We start from the raw sequence: 16,433 nt of genomic DNA on the forward strand, positions 1-16,433 counted from the left end.
AATGAGCATACAATAAAAAGAGAAAAGCTAGTGTTTTTTCCCGGGAACATGTCAGTGGGCATAGAACAGCACCCGGGCCATTTTCAACCCAACCAATGTTACATACCCTATTTGGGGACCTTAAGGAACAGTGTGAAATACCCCCCAAAAAACAGTCAATTGCCCCTTTAAAAATCTGAGCGTGCAATTTAAATTGAATACAACAAACGTGGACACATTACTTTAATATAAGTAAAGTATTCACACACAATGAATAGAACAGTCATCAACAGGTAATATAAACTAAATTAATAGTTACATGACAGCAAACCCCAAATGTCTGTTCCTTCCCACCAACACTGGTTGCCAAGTATCTTCACAAAGACCAATACATACCTCAACTTCATTATAACCAGGTTGTCTAAACCTGATAAGAACTTGTCATCTTATTCCCAACTTCACCCATTGTTCCCAAACTAAATAACGTATGGTCTACTCTTGCCGTGTTGATAAGAGCAGCAAAGATAGATTGTCTAATTGCTTCCAGATGAATAGTTTAACCCTGTACATGGAAAACCCAAAGCTCTGTAATAAGGCTGTGAAGTTTGACAGTTGATAAGTGAACTCATTTCTGATGCAGTCAGATGTCTCCAATTCATTCTTTAAATATTCAAAAGTTCCCAATTTTTTTTCAAATTAAGCAATGATATTGGAAACAATGTCCTGAAATTTTATCAAATTAAAGCAATAGCATACTTTATTTACAAATGAATTTTCAAAAGGAAGTCTAATTGAACCTGACAACTGGATATATCATTTACAATTTGTATAATAAAACTTGTGTTATTCCCTCTCTACCCCCACCCTCCCAGGGGCAGCCCTTCTGGCCTGGTCAGGTCTCAAGCTTGCTGTCCTTTTTCACATGGCTCTGCATGTGTCCAGGCAGCTCCTGTAAGTGGGACAGGCCAGAGATGTGCTACTGAGCTATGACAACATACAACACCAGAGAACTCAAATACTTGTATCCCCTTTTTCACAATAAATGAAACCAGGCGCCTTACTTTCAGCGAGGATTGTTTGGCAGAAAAGAAGGCGTCACAGGACTTCCAGCGGCACTTGACATTCTGCAGCTGTGCATTACTGTGGTCAGAGAGCAGGTGCTGAACGAGATGGTCCGCCACGGCGAAGATCAGAGAGCAGCCCTGCCACTGCCACGGTCAGGACGACAAAGTTGAACATATCAACTGAGGTGGTTCCTTTAACGCTTTCTTCCGAAACACTATCCCGAATGTACCCATTTCATTGGAGTGACCAGTTTGTTTTTGGGTCAAGCGTGGACCATACACATCAGGACATTAAGAGAGAAGTGGAGGGAAGGGACAGATTAGAGCGTCTTACCCAGCAACGATAGTTCTCGATCAGGTTGAGTTTTACCGCCTGTACAGTCCCATCGTAGCAGCCCGTATAGATCTAGAGTAGACAAGAACATTGGCTGTACATAAGATCCATATTCTAGCAGCATGTAGGAGCCCTCTGTGTCAACGTCAATTTTATGTAACAAAGAAAACAATACTAATAACCATAACCCTAATAATAAGGGGGGGGGGGGGGGGGGGTAGTTCCTTTCATTAACTTACTACACTCCTATGGATGGCCATACACATCACCATGTCTGTGTGGCCTCCGTACACCTGCAGGCGGTCATGGGACTGGGAGGAGACAGGGAGAGGGGTAGACAGGGAGAAGGTTAGACAAGGAGAGGAACACACACACTCACACAACAACTTAATCATCCTCCAACCACTTATAAGTGTATTCATCTGCTAAATGAGTGGTGGGCAATGTGGATTTAGTGAGATCATTCATACCAACAGTGAGACAGATGAAAAAACTGTTGGTCAGACTGGTTTCTAACTGTCCAAACAGGGCTTGGCTACTCAACATAGGTATTGTTTAGTGTGCACCTCTGGATGCTATGTGAACAAACCACCACAAGGCTCTTACCTGTAACTCGTACACTCGTACCAGCTTGTCCAGAGAGGCTGTGACCATCACTTTCCCCAAGATGGCTAATGCTGTCACTGCGTGGCCATGACCCTTGTAGATGCGTACCAGCTCCCCATTCTAACCACAGGAAAGAGAAATGGACAAACCCATCTTGACAGGGTAACATTTTGCAGCATATGATATCAGAAGTGTATTTATGTGAGAATGTTCTTCATCCCACCAGCAGGAGAGGGGAAGGAGGAGGGGTTGACAGGAGAAAAGGAGGGGTTGAGAGGAGGAGGAGGGGTTGAGAGGAGAAGGGGCAGGGATTGAGAGGAGAAGTAGGAGGTGTTTAGAAGAGCCTTACGTGGATGTTGTGGGCGTGGACCGACGTGTCACTAGAGCCGCTGAAGACCAGATCGTTCACCACCTGAAACAACACCCGAGTTTGAGTTTAGTTTTACAAGATCATTCAAATGTGTGTAGGATGTCCTTGACATCCCCCTACAGTGCCACAGGAGGTACCTGGGTGTCGTTTCTAGCATCAATAAAAACATTAATTAAGAATACGACAACTTGTCCTCCCCCAGTCAGACAAATAGTTCAGAGTACATTCGAGGTCATGCCCACTACCTTCATGCAGAGAACCGTCTTGGTGTGTCCCTGCAGGGAGCGGAGCAGCAGGCCACTGTGGGCGTCGCGGACACTGATGCTGCTGTCGTAGGAGCCCACCAGCAGCACTCGGCGAGAGCCCTCCTGCGCTGTGCCCAGGCAGCTCACCCCCCGGGGGCCGTGGCACTCAAACACATCCAGCTGCCTCTGCATCTACGGCCCAATGAGGGGAGGGGGGACAAGGGACACAGGGATGGAGAGGGGGGGCAGGGAGAGGAATAAGGACAGGAAAGGAAGGAGAACACACAAGAAGAGGACAAGAGTTTCAAAAGAAACCCCCCATTATGAGATTTTAAATGGGCACCGCGACTTCGAGCTGACCTTTAACTCAAAGCTGACCACAGATCCATTGGCAAGCCCCACGTAGAGAATCTTCCAGGCCGTGTGCAGACACAGCACCCGGTCAGGTAGTGAAATCTGCTCCAGACACTTCATAGACTGGGAGGAGCCGAAAACAGGAAAGGCAGTCCAGGTGACACCAAGATGCGAATTATGCAAAAACACTGACATTTGCTAGACTCTGTGACTGAAATATCAGGCACAATGGCATGCTGTTTGTGTACTTTGATGCTGTAGCAGCGGACAGTCTGGTCACTGGAGCCTGTGTAGAGACGAGACAGAAGACCAGGCAGAGACGACACTAGCAGGCAGTTGATCTTGCTGGTGTGGCCCTCGAACACAGCCTGGCACTGTCTGCTCTGAAAAGACAAGTTCAATTCATCCTTCCATTCAGTTCACTTCCTCAACATTATTCGGTAATACAAAGTTCCGTAATTTTTAACTGGGATACATGGCAGGGGTGGGGGACAGTACCTGTAAGTTGAAGGCCCGTGCTGTGTTGTCTCCGGAGCATGTGTATAGCAGACCTTCGTGAATCTGGAGTCCATGGACAGGGCCTGTGTGGCCTTCAAAAAACCCCAGAGAAGGTTCTCCATCTGAAGGTCCCGTCTCGTTGGGTTCTTGCTTGATACCGTTAAGGAGTGCTGGAGGGATTCTGGTCTGGGTGCTGGAGGAGCTCACTTCCACAACAGACAGTTCCAGGGGCCCGCGAGGGGTGGAGCTAGCCTGGGGAGGAGCAGGGTCATCCTCGCTGTCGGAGTCTTCGATGGCGACTACCTCCTCCATGCGGCTTGCTGAGGTTGTCTCCACCATCTGGATAGAACAGTCGCTGTCCTCTAGCATCTCCGAGGCCACAGAGGCCTTGATGGGCCCCTCAAGGTCCTCCTCTGAGTCACTGGCGGAGGAACTTGAATCCTCCAAACTTCTCTTCATCTCCACAGACTTAGAGAGAGTTGGTGCAGCGGTGACATTTACCTCCCTCTGGTTGTTAAGGGGTGACACTGCAGGCAGATTGACTAGCGGGGAGGCTGGGTCTGATGGGGCAGTGGGGGGCATCTGCTGGGCAACACTGGGTGGAACCGGTGTGGTTATGGGTGCTGACGGAGACTGGCTAGCCCTCTGGAGGTTCGGAATGACAGCAACTGAAACCACACGTGATTAAATGAGAAGATTATGGATTCAGTTTTATTAGCATAGAGATGTGAGCATAAATAATCCACAGCTCCTACCTGTTTCCAGACTGGGTGGGAAAACATACGCCTGTTTTAATATCTGACTTGGCAAGCTGTAGAGGGGAAGGTGTTGGGGGTCAGGGTTGATTGTGGGGGGCAAGGACAGGGGCAAAGGGCCCAGCGTGTGCAGGGACGCAGTTAGGGTGGGAGAGAAGGCCATGGGGGGCAGGATGGAGGAGACCATGTAGGGGTTTGACAGCACAGGATCAAGGGGGGGGGAGTTGTGGGTCGACAGCGCTGTAGCGGTGTCGTCGTTGCTAGTCACCACAGAGTATCCAACTGCAGATCCGAGGTGGAAAACAGGAAATTACATCACTGGGCCTCGTTGTCATTCTTGTTTGAACAAGCAATTTAAAAAGACGGTGCTTCCCAGAAAATGTTCCTGCCTTCCCAACACTCACCTTGCATCCCCTGCAGGATCTCAATACGCCTGGCTCGCAGAACACTGACCTCCGCAATCACCTGGAGGAAGGGCTTCCGTTTAAATAAACTGAATGAATAAAAAACATTTGTGCCAAAACAACACAGGTCACACTGCTGTGACCTTGAAAGGATAAGATAAGAGTGTCTGCTAAATGAAAGGAGGTTTGTGCGCACCTGCTGTTTGACCAACAAGAGCCGCTGAACTTCGGTGTGGGCGGCCTGCAGTGCGCTGCGGGCCTGGATGAGAGAAGCGTCCACAGCCAGCATGGACCGGCTCAGCTCCTCCTCCTTCAGAGACACGGCTAAGAGCTGATCCACCTGGCCAGAGTCTGCTGCACAGTATAGTTCATCAGTTGCAGCCACCAGGGACAGTCTCCCACACTGTTCTAGACAGATGCAGCTTGTGCTGCTACGACTACAGTCTAAACACCAAGTAACTGTAGGCGACACTTCTAGCACTGTCATAATGGCCTAACCTAAAGACATGTCTAACTAACATTATATGGACATACCCTTCTTTAATTTCCCTTTCTGTCTTTTTTCGCTGTGGTCAGCAGATACACCAGGTAGTTCGCTATCCTGTTGCAAACGGGCAAAAAACGTTTTTGTTGTAAATGTTGCTGTGGGGATTCAACATGTACACAAACATACATGCCTATACACACACGTATATTTCTATACACACACACCATCCTGCTCACAGCGTTACACCTCTTCCTTTTCTCAGCTCTGTGGACCACTACTCCATCGTCGCCATGACACCAGCTAGGCTCTGCGTTCAGAGAGACAGGGAACCCTAACGCTGCTCTGGGCTGTTCCACTCTCTGGACCCCAGACACTCCCTCTCCGTCAGGTGATGTCTGGGCTGGGGGAGGAGACAGGTCATGGTGACCAGACAGGGGAATGTCCTCGTCAACAGTCAAGCCCTCTGGGTTGGAGAGATGATGTACCAGCTCAATCCCAAACCTGAAACAAGATTGAAGCGAAATCAAGTAGAATCCCTTTTTTGCTGTTCACACACTCAGTTTTTCACTGGTTCAGTCTATGAAAGCTTTTCAGCCAAATGTGAGGCAGACCGATTGACTTATTCACCTGGGCATGCCTTTGACCTTCTCCTGGTTCTTCCTGGTGGCCTCTTGGTACATCTTACAGTTGACCTTCCTCTGAGAGCCAGACAAGCTCAGCAGTTTTTGCATGGTGGGCTTCAGCGCTGCCTCCTTCTCTGCCTGGCCCTTCCATGATTCGTTGGCGTTCCGGATCCTAAAAGCCGTGTTGAGGTTGGGCTGAGGCCCTGCTTCACTAATATGTCTGCTATGTGAGGGGGGCAGCTCCAGGGTACGGCATCTGGGCACCCTGCCCTGGGCTGCACTATCCCCGCTAATCTGTCTTTTTGTGTCAGACATGGGGTCCACAGTTGCCTTTGACAGCTCTGTTTTTGTTTCTCTGTGCAGCTGAGTCTGTGCTTCACTGGAGGTCCTGCCTGGATCTCTCCTCCCCAGGGCCCTCCTGATCTGGTGGAGCATCACAGTGACATCCACACTCCGTATGGGACCCATGTCTCCGTCTTCAACCTGGGAAGGGCCTGGGTTAGGGTCATGTAATCTACAGGTAGACACAGGGGTATTGAGTGCACTCTCCCCCGAGTCCGGGGCTCTTTCCGGAATGTTAGGCACGGACCACGTATGAAATGTTATGGACCCAGCTTCAGGTAAGTCATCATTGGTGTAGTCCAGGTCTGTGCCACTACCAGTAAAGCTACTATAATGACCCATGTCTCTGCTGATGGACATAGTTGACTTGTTTGGAGTGTGGTTGACTGGTTTAGATCCGTGGGGGTTCTTTTTTTCAAGCTTGCCTGCTAATAACAACCTCTCATTGTCGTCATCTCTGGTGAATTTATCCTGGTGCTTGTTGTTGCAAGAACCTGAAGTATTGGATTTATTATGGCCCTTTTGTTTTGAGCTTTTTGATTGGGTGGCCTGGGATTGCTTATCGTGGCTAAGAGTCTCCGGTTTAACAGACTTTCCACCACCATGATGCTGGGGTGTGCTGGGGTATCCAGGCAGCAGCCACCCAAGTCTTCCAGCTAATCTGTTCTCCTTATTCTGACCCTTCGGCTCAGGCTGACTTGTTGCAGTTATGGGTTGAGTCTTCACCAGAGGGTGCTGTCTTTTCCCCTGCTTTTGATTCTGTCCAGGGGTTATGTTCTTCTGTCGCCCCTCTGCTGTTGCAGGTTTCATTGTCTTTTGTTGCTGCAAGTTGTGCTTCTTTGTCTTGTTTCTTTTCTTTTTCCTGGAATAAAAGACAAACAATGAATCACGACTTGTTTTCAAATTAAACAAAATGACTTGACGGACAAAATACAAACCACATAACTAGCTTGAACATATGAAAAACCATGCCCCTACTGTGAAAGTCTGAGTTCTTTGTTACGAATCCTGATTCTTGAAAGGGTGTCATTGTCCAGGGTCCACTCAACAAAGATGGGCTTTTTATTTTTCAGAATCAACTTTTTCATGTTGGCTTTGTGTTTAGGTGTAGATATGTGACTTGCATAGCACTTCAGACCAATGTGGATTGTCCCACAAGCCTGGCACTCATGAGTATAGTCCCTGTAGAAGTTAAGGAGAAGGAAGGATGCATTTCCCACCATCAAACAGTCAACATTAACTCATAATTCAGTTGCCAAAAAAAAAATCATTCATATGTTTACAGCTGACAGTGAAAAAAACTTGTTAACGGGAATTGAGGATGAAAACAAACGCAGGAGCTTACCTGCCCGTCATTGCCTCAAGTTCCTGGTGGTGTTGCAGGCTCTGCATATGATTGTGTGCTTTCTGTAAGATACAAACATATTTTTTATTATTCTTAAAGTTTAGTCTTTCACTTAAATAACAACAATACTGCTTCCAACTGGGTGAAGTAGCCGCCTTCTTACTGTTTTGTTAAATGACATTCTGCACAGCATACAGTTGCTCTTTGAGGCAGGATTTTTCATGGTAACGTTAGCCATTCTTAACTCTAAAAGGTCATCTGTAACATTGACAAGGTTGTAGAGAAACATTTAAAGCGACTTGTTATGGTTGAATGACAAACATGTTGAAATACAATTGAATCATTGCAAGAAAGGCACATCCAAAACATACCTCACACACCTTACGTTAGCTAACGCTAGTAAGTATCAGTCTGTTATTTTTAATAACTTGGATTGCAAGGATGGATTGCAACATGTGCTTACAAATGTTCAGTTGTGTCTCAATTATAACTTTTCCTAGTCTTGTTGACATGTAAATAATAGACCCCAGTTACTTGACAAACCAAAAATAATACATTACCCATTTTTAGTTAAACCTCACATGCTCAACTAGGTTAGATCAGCGCCATGGTTGAAAATATAACTCCACCCCTGTATGTCCAACGTAAGCAGTCTATGGTTTGGAGCAATGACTGTAAGGTTTAGAGTCGTCTTCTATGGCAAGTCTTCATAAAAGGCTAAATTTCTTCAGAGCAATATCAAGACAAAACAAGTAGAAAACACACAACTATTTGATTCCACAAAATCAAAAGTAATCAGGCTTACCCTTCGCAGCTTGGCGGTATTGCATTTCCGTTGTGGCACCCGGCTTGTTCCGGTCATTTTATTCAATTTCTGCAAGTCAAAATTTGTACAACTACCCATTCGTTTTCAACAAATCCGAAATGAGGAAACTGGCACTCCATTTTTGGCGGACCGTCCGGCCTGCCGGGCCCCATCAACCGTTTAGGTGTATTCCAATAATAAATAGACGGAGTGTGATCGGCTGCTGGCCACACACTCACTGAGCTGTAGGTGGTGGCATAGGCACCTTCAGCAGGGTGCGACCGACTCCCAACAATTAAAAAAAAAGGAGAAGAAGAACGGATCCTTACATTGCGGAAGTGAATACGTTGTGATGATTATTCTGCTAGACTCATAGTTAGTTAAGGCTAGACTAGTAATAATAAGCCGACTCACACATCTTTTAAATTAATTATTCCGCTAAAGGAGGAATATGTGCAATGGTTGTGTACAGAAAGAATACCCTGACAGGGTAAGTTTTATTAGCTCTCCGTGATAGATTGTAACCCTGTTGTAGGCTACGTTAGTAGGACGGCAAAGTTATAACTCAAGCCATTTTGTTATTTCTTAGTTTATGATTAACGTTACAAGTAAGTTTATAATACAATACATATGGACATATACAGTATGCTGTGCTATTTTTTAGTGTATCTGTTATCCTTTTCTATAGGAGACCACACACACACATACAGACACGCGTACACATACAGATGCAACAAGAAAGAATAAACAAAGAAAATAATAAAACCTCAGAGCTCATTTATTCTTACATGGCGTGGCCTTTAGTGGTGTTCTGGCCGACACACTGGGGTGAACACAGAGATAATATAGAGCTAGTGCCCAGTGCTAGAACTCATTCAATATCTCCACTACAATGTTCTCCTCTTTTACTGAGACCACTTTGTTAAGGGAGAGCAGAGCGAAAACAAGACTTTGGAAACCCTGCTGCTTTGGCTGGCTTGATCTCTCCTGGAAATGCGACCACATCCCCTCTGGTGTTTCAGAGGCCATCTTGATAGCAGCAAGACTGGCAAATGATGTTGGTAGCCCTCCTCCTCAGCTAGCTGCTCTTAGTTGGCCTCTGAACAGTATGGGAGACACTTTTTATGATGTTGTATTTTAATTACGGCTCCTAGTGAGGCAAAAGATCAGAATATCATGGGATCTTCCCCAGCACTGATTAGGTCAATTCTAAAAGCCTTCTTTGTGTATAAACTTACAATTTGTAACTCTGGGACATAATATAGGCCTACTGTATCAGTTCACTAGCTTGACCATCTTTATCACAAACACAGGGAAGCATCTGTTTGGAGAATGGTTCCTATCTGATGAATTACCTGGCCTGTGCCAACTGTCACCAGAGGGACTTTGTCTTGATCAGTAATAAGTCCACAGAAGAAGAGGATGGAGAGGAGATTGTCACTTATGACCGTGAGTCTTGTAGTCATGTAGAGCCGGCAGCAAATACTTACCTTATTGTATTAAAATGGTTATATATGATACTATTATTTTTGCATGACCTATTTTCTGTCTTACAGATGTGTGTAAGAATTGTGAACACGTGATAGCCCGGCATGAGTACACATTCTCTGTGGTTGACGAATATCAGGTAAGGACAGTTGCACAGTATGGAAAGGCAAACCTGTCACAGGACTGACAGATTCTCTTACTCAAACATTACAACATTAATACCAAATGTACATTTAGCAGCTTTCATGCAGTGTAACACATTCACTCAATTGTATTTATAAGCACATTTAAAAATAAAAGCTGTTAGCCAAAGTGCTGTACAATAACGAATAATTAAAACACAATAGGACACAAAACACAATCACAGACATTGCACAAACATTTTATCACTGTACCTACCCATGGCCATATGCAACAATAAATACATGAGTTTTAAGAAGAGATTTAAAACCATCATATGTTGATGCAGTTTTTATGTTAAGTGGCAAATTATTCCAGAGCTGTGGAGCAACCGCTGAGAAGGCTCGATCTCCTTTCAGTTCGAGACATGTCCTTGGAACAGTCAACCGAAGACTACCGGTTGATCGGAGGTCTTGTGATGTATTTGTATGGAATGAAAGAAGATCAGAAATATATGGAGGAGCCAACCCATGTAGACCCCTTATAAACAATCAATAATGCCTTTAACTGAATACTGTATTTGACTGGGTGCCAGTGTAGAGTGACCAAGACTGGTGAAATATGTTCTCTCTTCTTTGTTCCAGTCAATAGTCTAGCGGCAGCATTTTGAACAAGCTGGAGACGGGACAGTACAGACTGTGAAACGCCCAAATACAGTACATTGCAATCGTCCAATCTGGATTAAATGAAAGCATGTATTACAGACTCCAGATTACATATTTTTGGATGATAAAAATGACTTTGTTTTCAGATATATTCTTTAGTTGATGAAAGCAGCTTCTGACCAGAGCATTGATCTGTTTATCAAAAGTCAATGCAGAATCAAAAGTAACACCTACATTTCTAGCATGTGTATAAAAGTTCCCAGATAGAGGTCCTAGTTTACTGGCAACCATCTCTGTAGAAGCAGAGGAGCCAAAGATTAAGACTTGCATCTTTGCTTTGTTTAACTCAAAGAAACTGTCTGACATCCAATGCTTAACATCTCTCAAACAATCCAACAAACACCGTAGACTTGAAACATCCTTTGGATGTAAAAGAACATAACACTGAGTATCATCTGCGTAGCAGTGACATTAGTCATTGTATTTCCTAAACATTTTATATAGAGGGAGTATAAAGAAAATAAAACAGGACCCAGAATTTAGCCCTCTGGAACCCCATACAGAACCAGTGCATTAGGCAATGAAGAGTTGCCAACCTCCACAGAAAAGTTGCAATCCTTAAAGTAAGAATCAAAAGTGGATGAAGTAAGTGCATTAGATAAATCAAAGGCTGGAAGTGCACAGTTCTAACTGTGTAACAGTGCCAAATTAATAATGAATGCCAAGGAATGGTCTGCTACAAGACGTAGTGTAACAACAACACTGTGATACATATGACACATGCACACAGTGGAAGTCAGAAAGTGTTAAGACCCTTTCACTTCAGCACATTTATGTGTGAGATTAAATTATACATTTTTAAAATTGCTATTTTATTAATGTAATAAATAATAATTATACAATTGTCTATCAATCTACACTCTGTTACCTATTAGGTCTGGGTTTTGACTTTGGCCACTCAAGGACAATCAGAGACGAGTCCCAAAGCCACAGTGTTGTCTTGGTTGCGTGCTTCAGGTCACTCTCGAGCTGTAAGGTGAATCATTGCCACAGTCTCTAAGGTTATGGACACACTCAAGCTAGTTTTCTTCAAGGACCTCTCTATGTTTGGATGTATTCATCCTTCCCTCAGTTCTGACCAGCCTCCCTGCTGCTCAGAATCAACCCCATAGCATGATGCTTCCCCCACCATTGCTTCATCATAGGGATGTTGTTAGCCAGGTGATGAGCAGTGCCTGGAGTTTTCCAGACATGGTTTTGCCCAAAGACCAGAGAATAATTTTCCTTGTGAGGTATTTAAATGCTGTTTGGCAAACTTGCTGCCACAGCCCTTTTACTTGTGTGTCTTCCTTCATCCACTCTACAGTTAATGCCTGATTGATGGAGTGCTGAGATTTACAGCAGGTTCCCCCATCTCTGCAGAGAACTTCCAAAACTGTCTTAGAGTGACTTAGAGTGTTATTGGTCACCTCTTGGCCATTCTTGCACGGTTACTCAGTTTCCTGGAGGCTCTAATCTTCTGTTTAAAACCTTTTTCAATTATACTATTATTGAGGCCTCTATGCTCCTGGGAACACTTAAAACTTTAGAAATGGTTTTGTATATTTTGCCCTGATCTATGCCTCACTACAGTTTGATTGTGGAGGACTACAGAGTTCTTTGGACTTTATGTTTTGGTTCTGGTCCTGTCTGACATGCAATGTTAATTGTTGGACCTTATACACAGGTGTGTTCCTCTGTAAACTATAGCCAAACAATTCCATTTGCCATAGGTGTCATTACTTATGTAACGAGAGACTTGTTTCAGATTTTTCATGATAGTTGAAATGTCTAAAAACAGGCACAGCCTGAAGAGACAACATGGTACCCCCTTCCAGTGGGCTCACCATCCGCAGGAGGGGTCATGGGGGTCGGGTGCAGTGTGAGACGAGCGGCGGCCAAAGACGGGGGCCTTGGCGGTCCGATCCTCGGCTGCAGAAGCTAGCTCTAGGGTCGTGGAATGTCACCTCGCTGGTGCGCGAGGTAGAGAGGTTCCGGCTAGATATATTCGGCCTTGCCTCAACGCACAACATCGACTCCGGAACCAGTCTCCTTGAGAGGAGCTGGACTCTCTTCCACTCTAGATTTGCCCTCGGTGAGAGGCGTTGAGCTGGGAATACTTGTTTCCCCTCGGTTCGGCGCCTGTACATTGGAGTTCACCTTGGTGGACGAGAGGGTAGCCTCTCTCCGCCTTCGGGTGGGGGGACGGGTCCTCACTGTTGTTTGTGCTTATGCACCAAACGGCAGCGCAGAGTACCCATCCTTTTTGGAGTCTCTGGGGGGGGGGGGGGGGTGCTGGAAAGCGCCCCTCCCGGAGATACCCTCGTCCTCCTGGGGGACTTCAATGCTCATGTGGGCAATGACAGTGAGACCTGGAGGGGCGTGATTGGGCCCCCCCGATCTGAACCCGAGCAGTGTTTTGTTGTTGGACTTCTGTGCTAGACACGGTTTGTCCATAACAAACACCATGTTCAAGCATAAGGGTGTCCATATGTGCACTTGGCACCAGGACACCAGAGGTCTCAGTTCGATGATAGACTTTGTAGTCGTGTCGTCGGATCTGAGGCCGAATGTCTTAGACCAGTGGTTCTCAACCCTGTCCTCAGGGACCCCCTGTCCTGCATGTTTTAGATGTTTCTCTGCTCCAACACACCTGATTCAAATAAAAGGGTTGTTATCTAGCTCTGTAGAAGCCTGGTAACGAACATGCATTTGAATCAGGGGGTCCCTGAGGACAAGGTTGAGAACCACTGTCTTTGACACTCGGGTGAGGAGAGGGGCGGAGCTGTCAACTGATCACCACCTGGTAGTGAGTTGGCTACGATGGTGGGGGAAGACACCAGTCGGGCCTGGCAGGCCCAAACGTAATGTGAGGGTCTGCTGGGAACGGCTGGCAGAATCCCCTGTCAGAAGGAGCTTCAACTCCCATCTCCCGGAGAGCTTCAATCATGTCTCGGGAGGGCTGGGGCGATTTAGTCCGAATGGGTCATGTTCCGGGCCTCCATTGTTGAGGCAGCTGACCGGAGTTGTGGACGCAAGGCGGTCGGTGCATGTCGCGGCGGTAACCCTCGGACCTGGTGGTGGAAGCCGAAGGTGAGGGATGCCGTCAAGCTGAAGAAGGAGGCCTATCGGACTTTATTGGCCGGTAGGACTCCAGAGGCAGCTGACGTGTACCGGCAGGCCAAGCGGAATGTGGCTTTGGCGGCAAAAACCCGAATGTTGGTCAAGTTCGGCGAGGCCATGGAGAACGACTTCCGCACGGCTTTGAAAAGGTTCTTGACCACCATCCGGCGAGTCAGAAGGGGGAAGCGGTGCACTGTCAACGCTGTATATGGTGGTGATCATGCGCTGCTGACCATGACGAGGGACGTCCTGGATCGGTGGAAGGAATACTTTGAAGACCTCCTTAATTCCACCAACACGCTTTCCGACGTGGAGGCAGATTCTGGGGACATCTGGGGGGGCCCTTCTATCTCTGGGGCTGAGTTCGCCGAGGTGGTTGAAAAGCTCCACGGTAGCAGGGCCCCTGGGGTGGATGAGGTCCGCCCGGAGTTCCGTAAGGCTCTGGATGTTGTAGGTCTGTCTTGGTTGACACGACTCTGCAACATCGCGTGGACATCGGGGACAGTGCCTCTGGACTGACAGACCGGGGTGTTGGTTCCCCTCTTTAAAAAGGGGGATCGGAAGGTGTGCTCCTACTTTAGGGGATCACACTCCTCAGTCTCCCTGGGAAAGTCTATTCAGGGGTCCTGGAGAGGAGGGTCTGTCAGATTGTAGAACCTCGGATTCAGGAGGAGTAATGTGGTTCTGTTCTGGCCGTGGAACTGTGGACCAGCTTTACACCCTCGGCAGGGTCCTGGAGGGTGCCTGGGAGTTCGCCCAACCAGTCCACACATCCACATGTCCACACGACCGGTGCCAGAGTTTGGCCCGCATTGCCGGTAGTAAGTCAAACTTGTTCCCGGTGAGGGTTGGACTCGGCCAGGGCTGCCCTTCGTCACCGATTCTGTTCATAACTTATATGGACAGAATTTCTAGGCGCAGCCAGGGCGTTGAGGGGGTCTGGTTTGGTGACCTCAGGATCAGGTCGCTGCTTTTCGCAGATGATGTGGTCCTGTTGGCTTCATCGGGCCGTGACCTTCAGCTCTCACTGGATCGGTTCGCAACCGAATGCGAAGCGGCTGGGATGTGAATCAGCACCTCCAAATCTGAGGCCATGGTTATCGACCAGAAAAGGGTGGAGGGCAATCTCCGGGTCGGGGAGGAGATCTTGACCCAAGCATAGGAGTTCAAGTATCTCGGGGTCTTGTTCACGAGTGAGGGAAGAATGGAGCACGAGATCGACAGGCGGATCGGTGCGGCGTCCGCAGTGATGCAGGCTCTGCATCGGTCCGTCGTGGTAAAGAAGGAGCTGAGTTGAAAGGCGAAGCTCTCTATTTACTAGTTGATCTACGTTCCTACCCTCACCTATGGTCACGAACTGAGGGTAGTGACCGAAAGAACGAGATTGCGAATACAAGCGTCCAAAATGAGTTTTCTCCGCAGGGTGTCCGGGCTCTCCCTTAGAGATAAGAAGCACGGTCATCCGGGAGGGGCTCAGTGTAGAACTGCTGTTCCTCTGCGTCGAGAGGAGCCAGTTGAGGTGGCTCGGGTATCTGATAAGGATGCCTCCTGGACGCCTCCCTGTTGAGGTTTTCTGGGCACGTCCACTGGGAAGAGGCCCTGGGGAAGACCCAGGACACGCTGGAGGGACTATGTCTCTCGGCTGGCCTGGGAACGCCTTGGGGTCCCCCAGGAAGAGCTGGTGGAAGTGGCCGTGGAGAGGGAAGTCTGGGCCTCCCTGCTTAGGTTGCTGCCCCTGCGACCCGACCACGGGAAAAGCGGCAGATGATGGATGTCTAAAAACATGTTTTCACTATGTCATTATGGGTAATTGAGTGTATATGACTGTGGGGAAAATAAATATTACACAATAAAAGGTGCTAAAAGTGCAAATACTCTCTGAAACCACTTAATGTATACTGTATACATTTTTCAATATCCTGTACTGTTCCATTTAGTCATGGATGCAAAAATGGATGACGTAATGTGTTGTTCTTCCAGGAGTACACAATGCTCTGCTTGCTTTGTGGGAAAGCAGAAGACTCCATCAGTGTGCTGCCAGAAGATCCCAGACAGTCTGCCCCTCTCTTCTAGACCTGCAGCTCAGCAAGCTTACAGCAAAGACAAACCAGCAGTATCTCACCTGAAGAAGGCTGTGCAAGTATCGCATCACAGACCACACTACATTGGTTATCTCTTATATCTAGAGTATCAATTTTCATCTCAGATTTAGTATGTGGTGAAAATATTTTTCTCATTGAGTGTGAAAGTGGTAACTTATTTAACAAGAGTTGGAGCCAAGGAGAATCCAGATCACATGCAGGGGAAGCAGCTGCAGTAAGGACATCTATCATGTTGCCAAGCTCAGTCAGCGATGTCATTATGTCAGTGAATACATTTTGGGGAAATGTGTCTATTGAGCTTCTGAAAAAGAAAGGTTTTGTACGAATGGTTTAATCTTGGAATCAAAATGTCAGTTTGTGTCAATCCAGCTGTAACAATGGGAAGCAAAAAGAATTGTATAAAAGTAACTTTTTTTATGTAGTATTGTATGAGAAATACAAAATCTAAACAGTTACTGGTCTGTATGTTTGATCTTATAAGTATAAAAAAATAAATAATTACAAAACAAATACACTACCAGCCAACATTTACAAAGTCCTTGGCAACAATATTCATGCTCTTCGTATGCATCATATTTATGTGGAGCTCAATGATTACTGGTTCACACATGAAATAGTATGTCTTTTTCTGAATTTCTGCAGCCTTGAAATTAAGACTGGGTTGTACGTCCTCTTATTTTCTTTG

At 46.6% G+C, this 16,433-nt stretch overlaps 2 protein-coding genes across 11 annotated transcripts; one reads left to right on the forward strand and one right to left on the reverse strand.

Moving 5' to 3' along the window:
- Positions 1–209: 209 nt before the first annotated feature.
- On the reverse strand, positions 210–8,430 carry LOC146286376 (zinc finger protein 106-like). Of its 9 annotated transcripts, none has more exons than XM_084700338.1 (20): positions 8,212–8,430; positions 7,570–7,664; positions 7,407–7,468; positions 7,040–7,243; positions 5,724–6,923; positions 5,333–5,597; positions 5,144–5,210; positions 4,806–4,960; positions 4,610–4,682; positions 4,206–4,487; positions 3,451–4,118; positions 3,201–3,335; positions 2,959–3,075; positions 2,599–2,790; positions 2,333–2,395; positions 1,984–2,103; positions 1,617–1,688; positions 1,378–1,449; positions 1,041–1,187; positions 210–928 (listed from the first exon to the last, which is right to left on the reverse strand). In XM_084700338.1, the coding sequence occupies exons 1-20, from the start codon at positions 8,234–8,236 to the stop codon at positions 872–874; spliced, it is 4,071 nt and encodes a 1,356-aa protein (XP_084556464.1). In that variant the 5' UTR covers positions 8,237–8,430; the 3' UTR covers positions 210–871. The 9 variants fall into 9 exon arrangements, with proteins under 9 accessions (XP_084556464.1, XP_084556466.1, XP_084556463.1 ...); XM_084700340.1 differs by having other exon boundaries at positions 4,610–4,670; positions 4,806–4,963; XM_084700337.1 differs by having other exon boundaries at positions 4,806–4,963.
- Positions 8,431–8,499: 69 nt separating this feature from the next.
- Positions 8,500–16,262, forward strand: churc1 (churchill domain containing 1). Of its 2 annotated transcripts, XM_084700349.1 has the most exons (5): positions 8,500–8,701; positions 9,525–9,660; positions 9,768–9,838; positions 10,198–10,351; positions 10,464–11,610. In XM_084700349.1, the coding sequence occupies exons 1-5, from the start codon at positions 8,663–8,665 to the stop codon at positions 10,487–10,489; spliced, it is 426 nt and encodes a 141-aa protein (XP_084556475.1). In that variant the 5' UTR covers positions 8,500–8,662; the 3' UTR covers positions 10,490–11,610. The 2 variants fall into 2 exon arrangements, with proteins under 2 accessions (XP_084556475.1, XP_084556476.1); XM_084700350.1 differs by lacking the exons at positions 10,198–10,351; positions 10,464–11,610 and adding an exon at positions 15,627–16,262 and having other exon boundaries at positions 8,516–8,701.
- Positions 16,263–16,433: the final 171 nt, after the last annotated feature.

This window comes from Hypomesus nipponensis, chromosome 6, assembly GCF_054491055.1.
Source record: "Hypomesus nipponensis isolate SF chromosome 6, ASM5449105v1, whole genome shotgun sequence".
Taxonomy (NCBI): Eukaryota; Metazoa; Chordata; class Actinopteri; order Osmeriformes; family Osmeridae; genus Hypomesus; species Hypomesus nipponensis.

Coding starts and splice junctions, on each gene's coding strand:
- churc1 (XM_084700349.1), top strand. CDS start 8,663: ATGTGCAATGGTTGTGTACAGAAAGAATACCCTGACAGG. Junction 8,702..9,524: donor AGAAAGAATACCCTGACAGG/GTAAGTTTTATT, acceptor TCACAAACACAG/GGAAGCATCTGTTTGGAGAA. Junction 10,352..10,463: donor ATATGGAGGAGCCAACCCAT/GTAGACCCCTTA, acceptor TCTTTGTTCCAG/TCAATAGTCTAGCGGCAGCA.
- LOC146286376 (XM_084700334.1), bottom strand. CDS start 8,236: ATGCAATACCGCCAAGCTGCGAAGG. Junction 4,964..5,143: donor GAAAGGGAAATTAAAGAAGG/GTATGTCCATAT, acceptor TATACTGTGCAG/CAGACTCTGGCCAGGTGGAT. Junction 1,450..1,616: donor TGGCCATCCATAGGAGTGTA/GTAAGTTAATGA, acceptor TGTCTACTCTAG/ATCTATACGGGCTGCTACGA.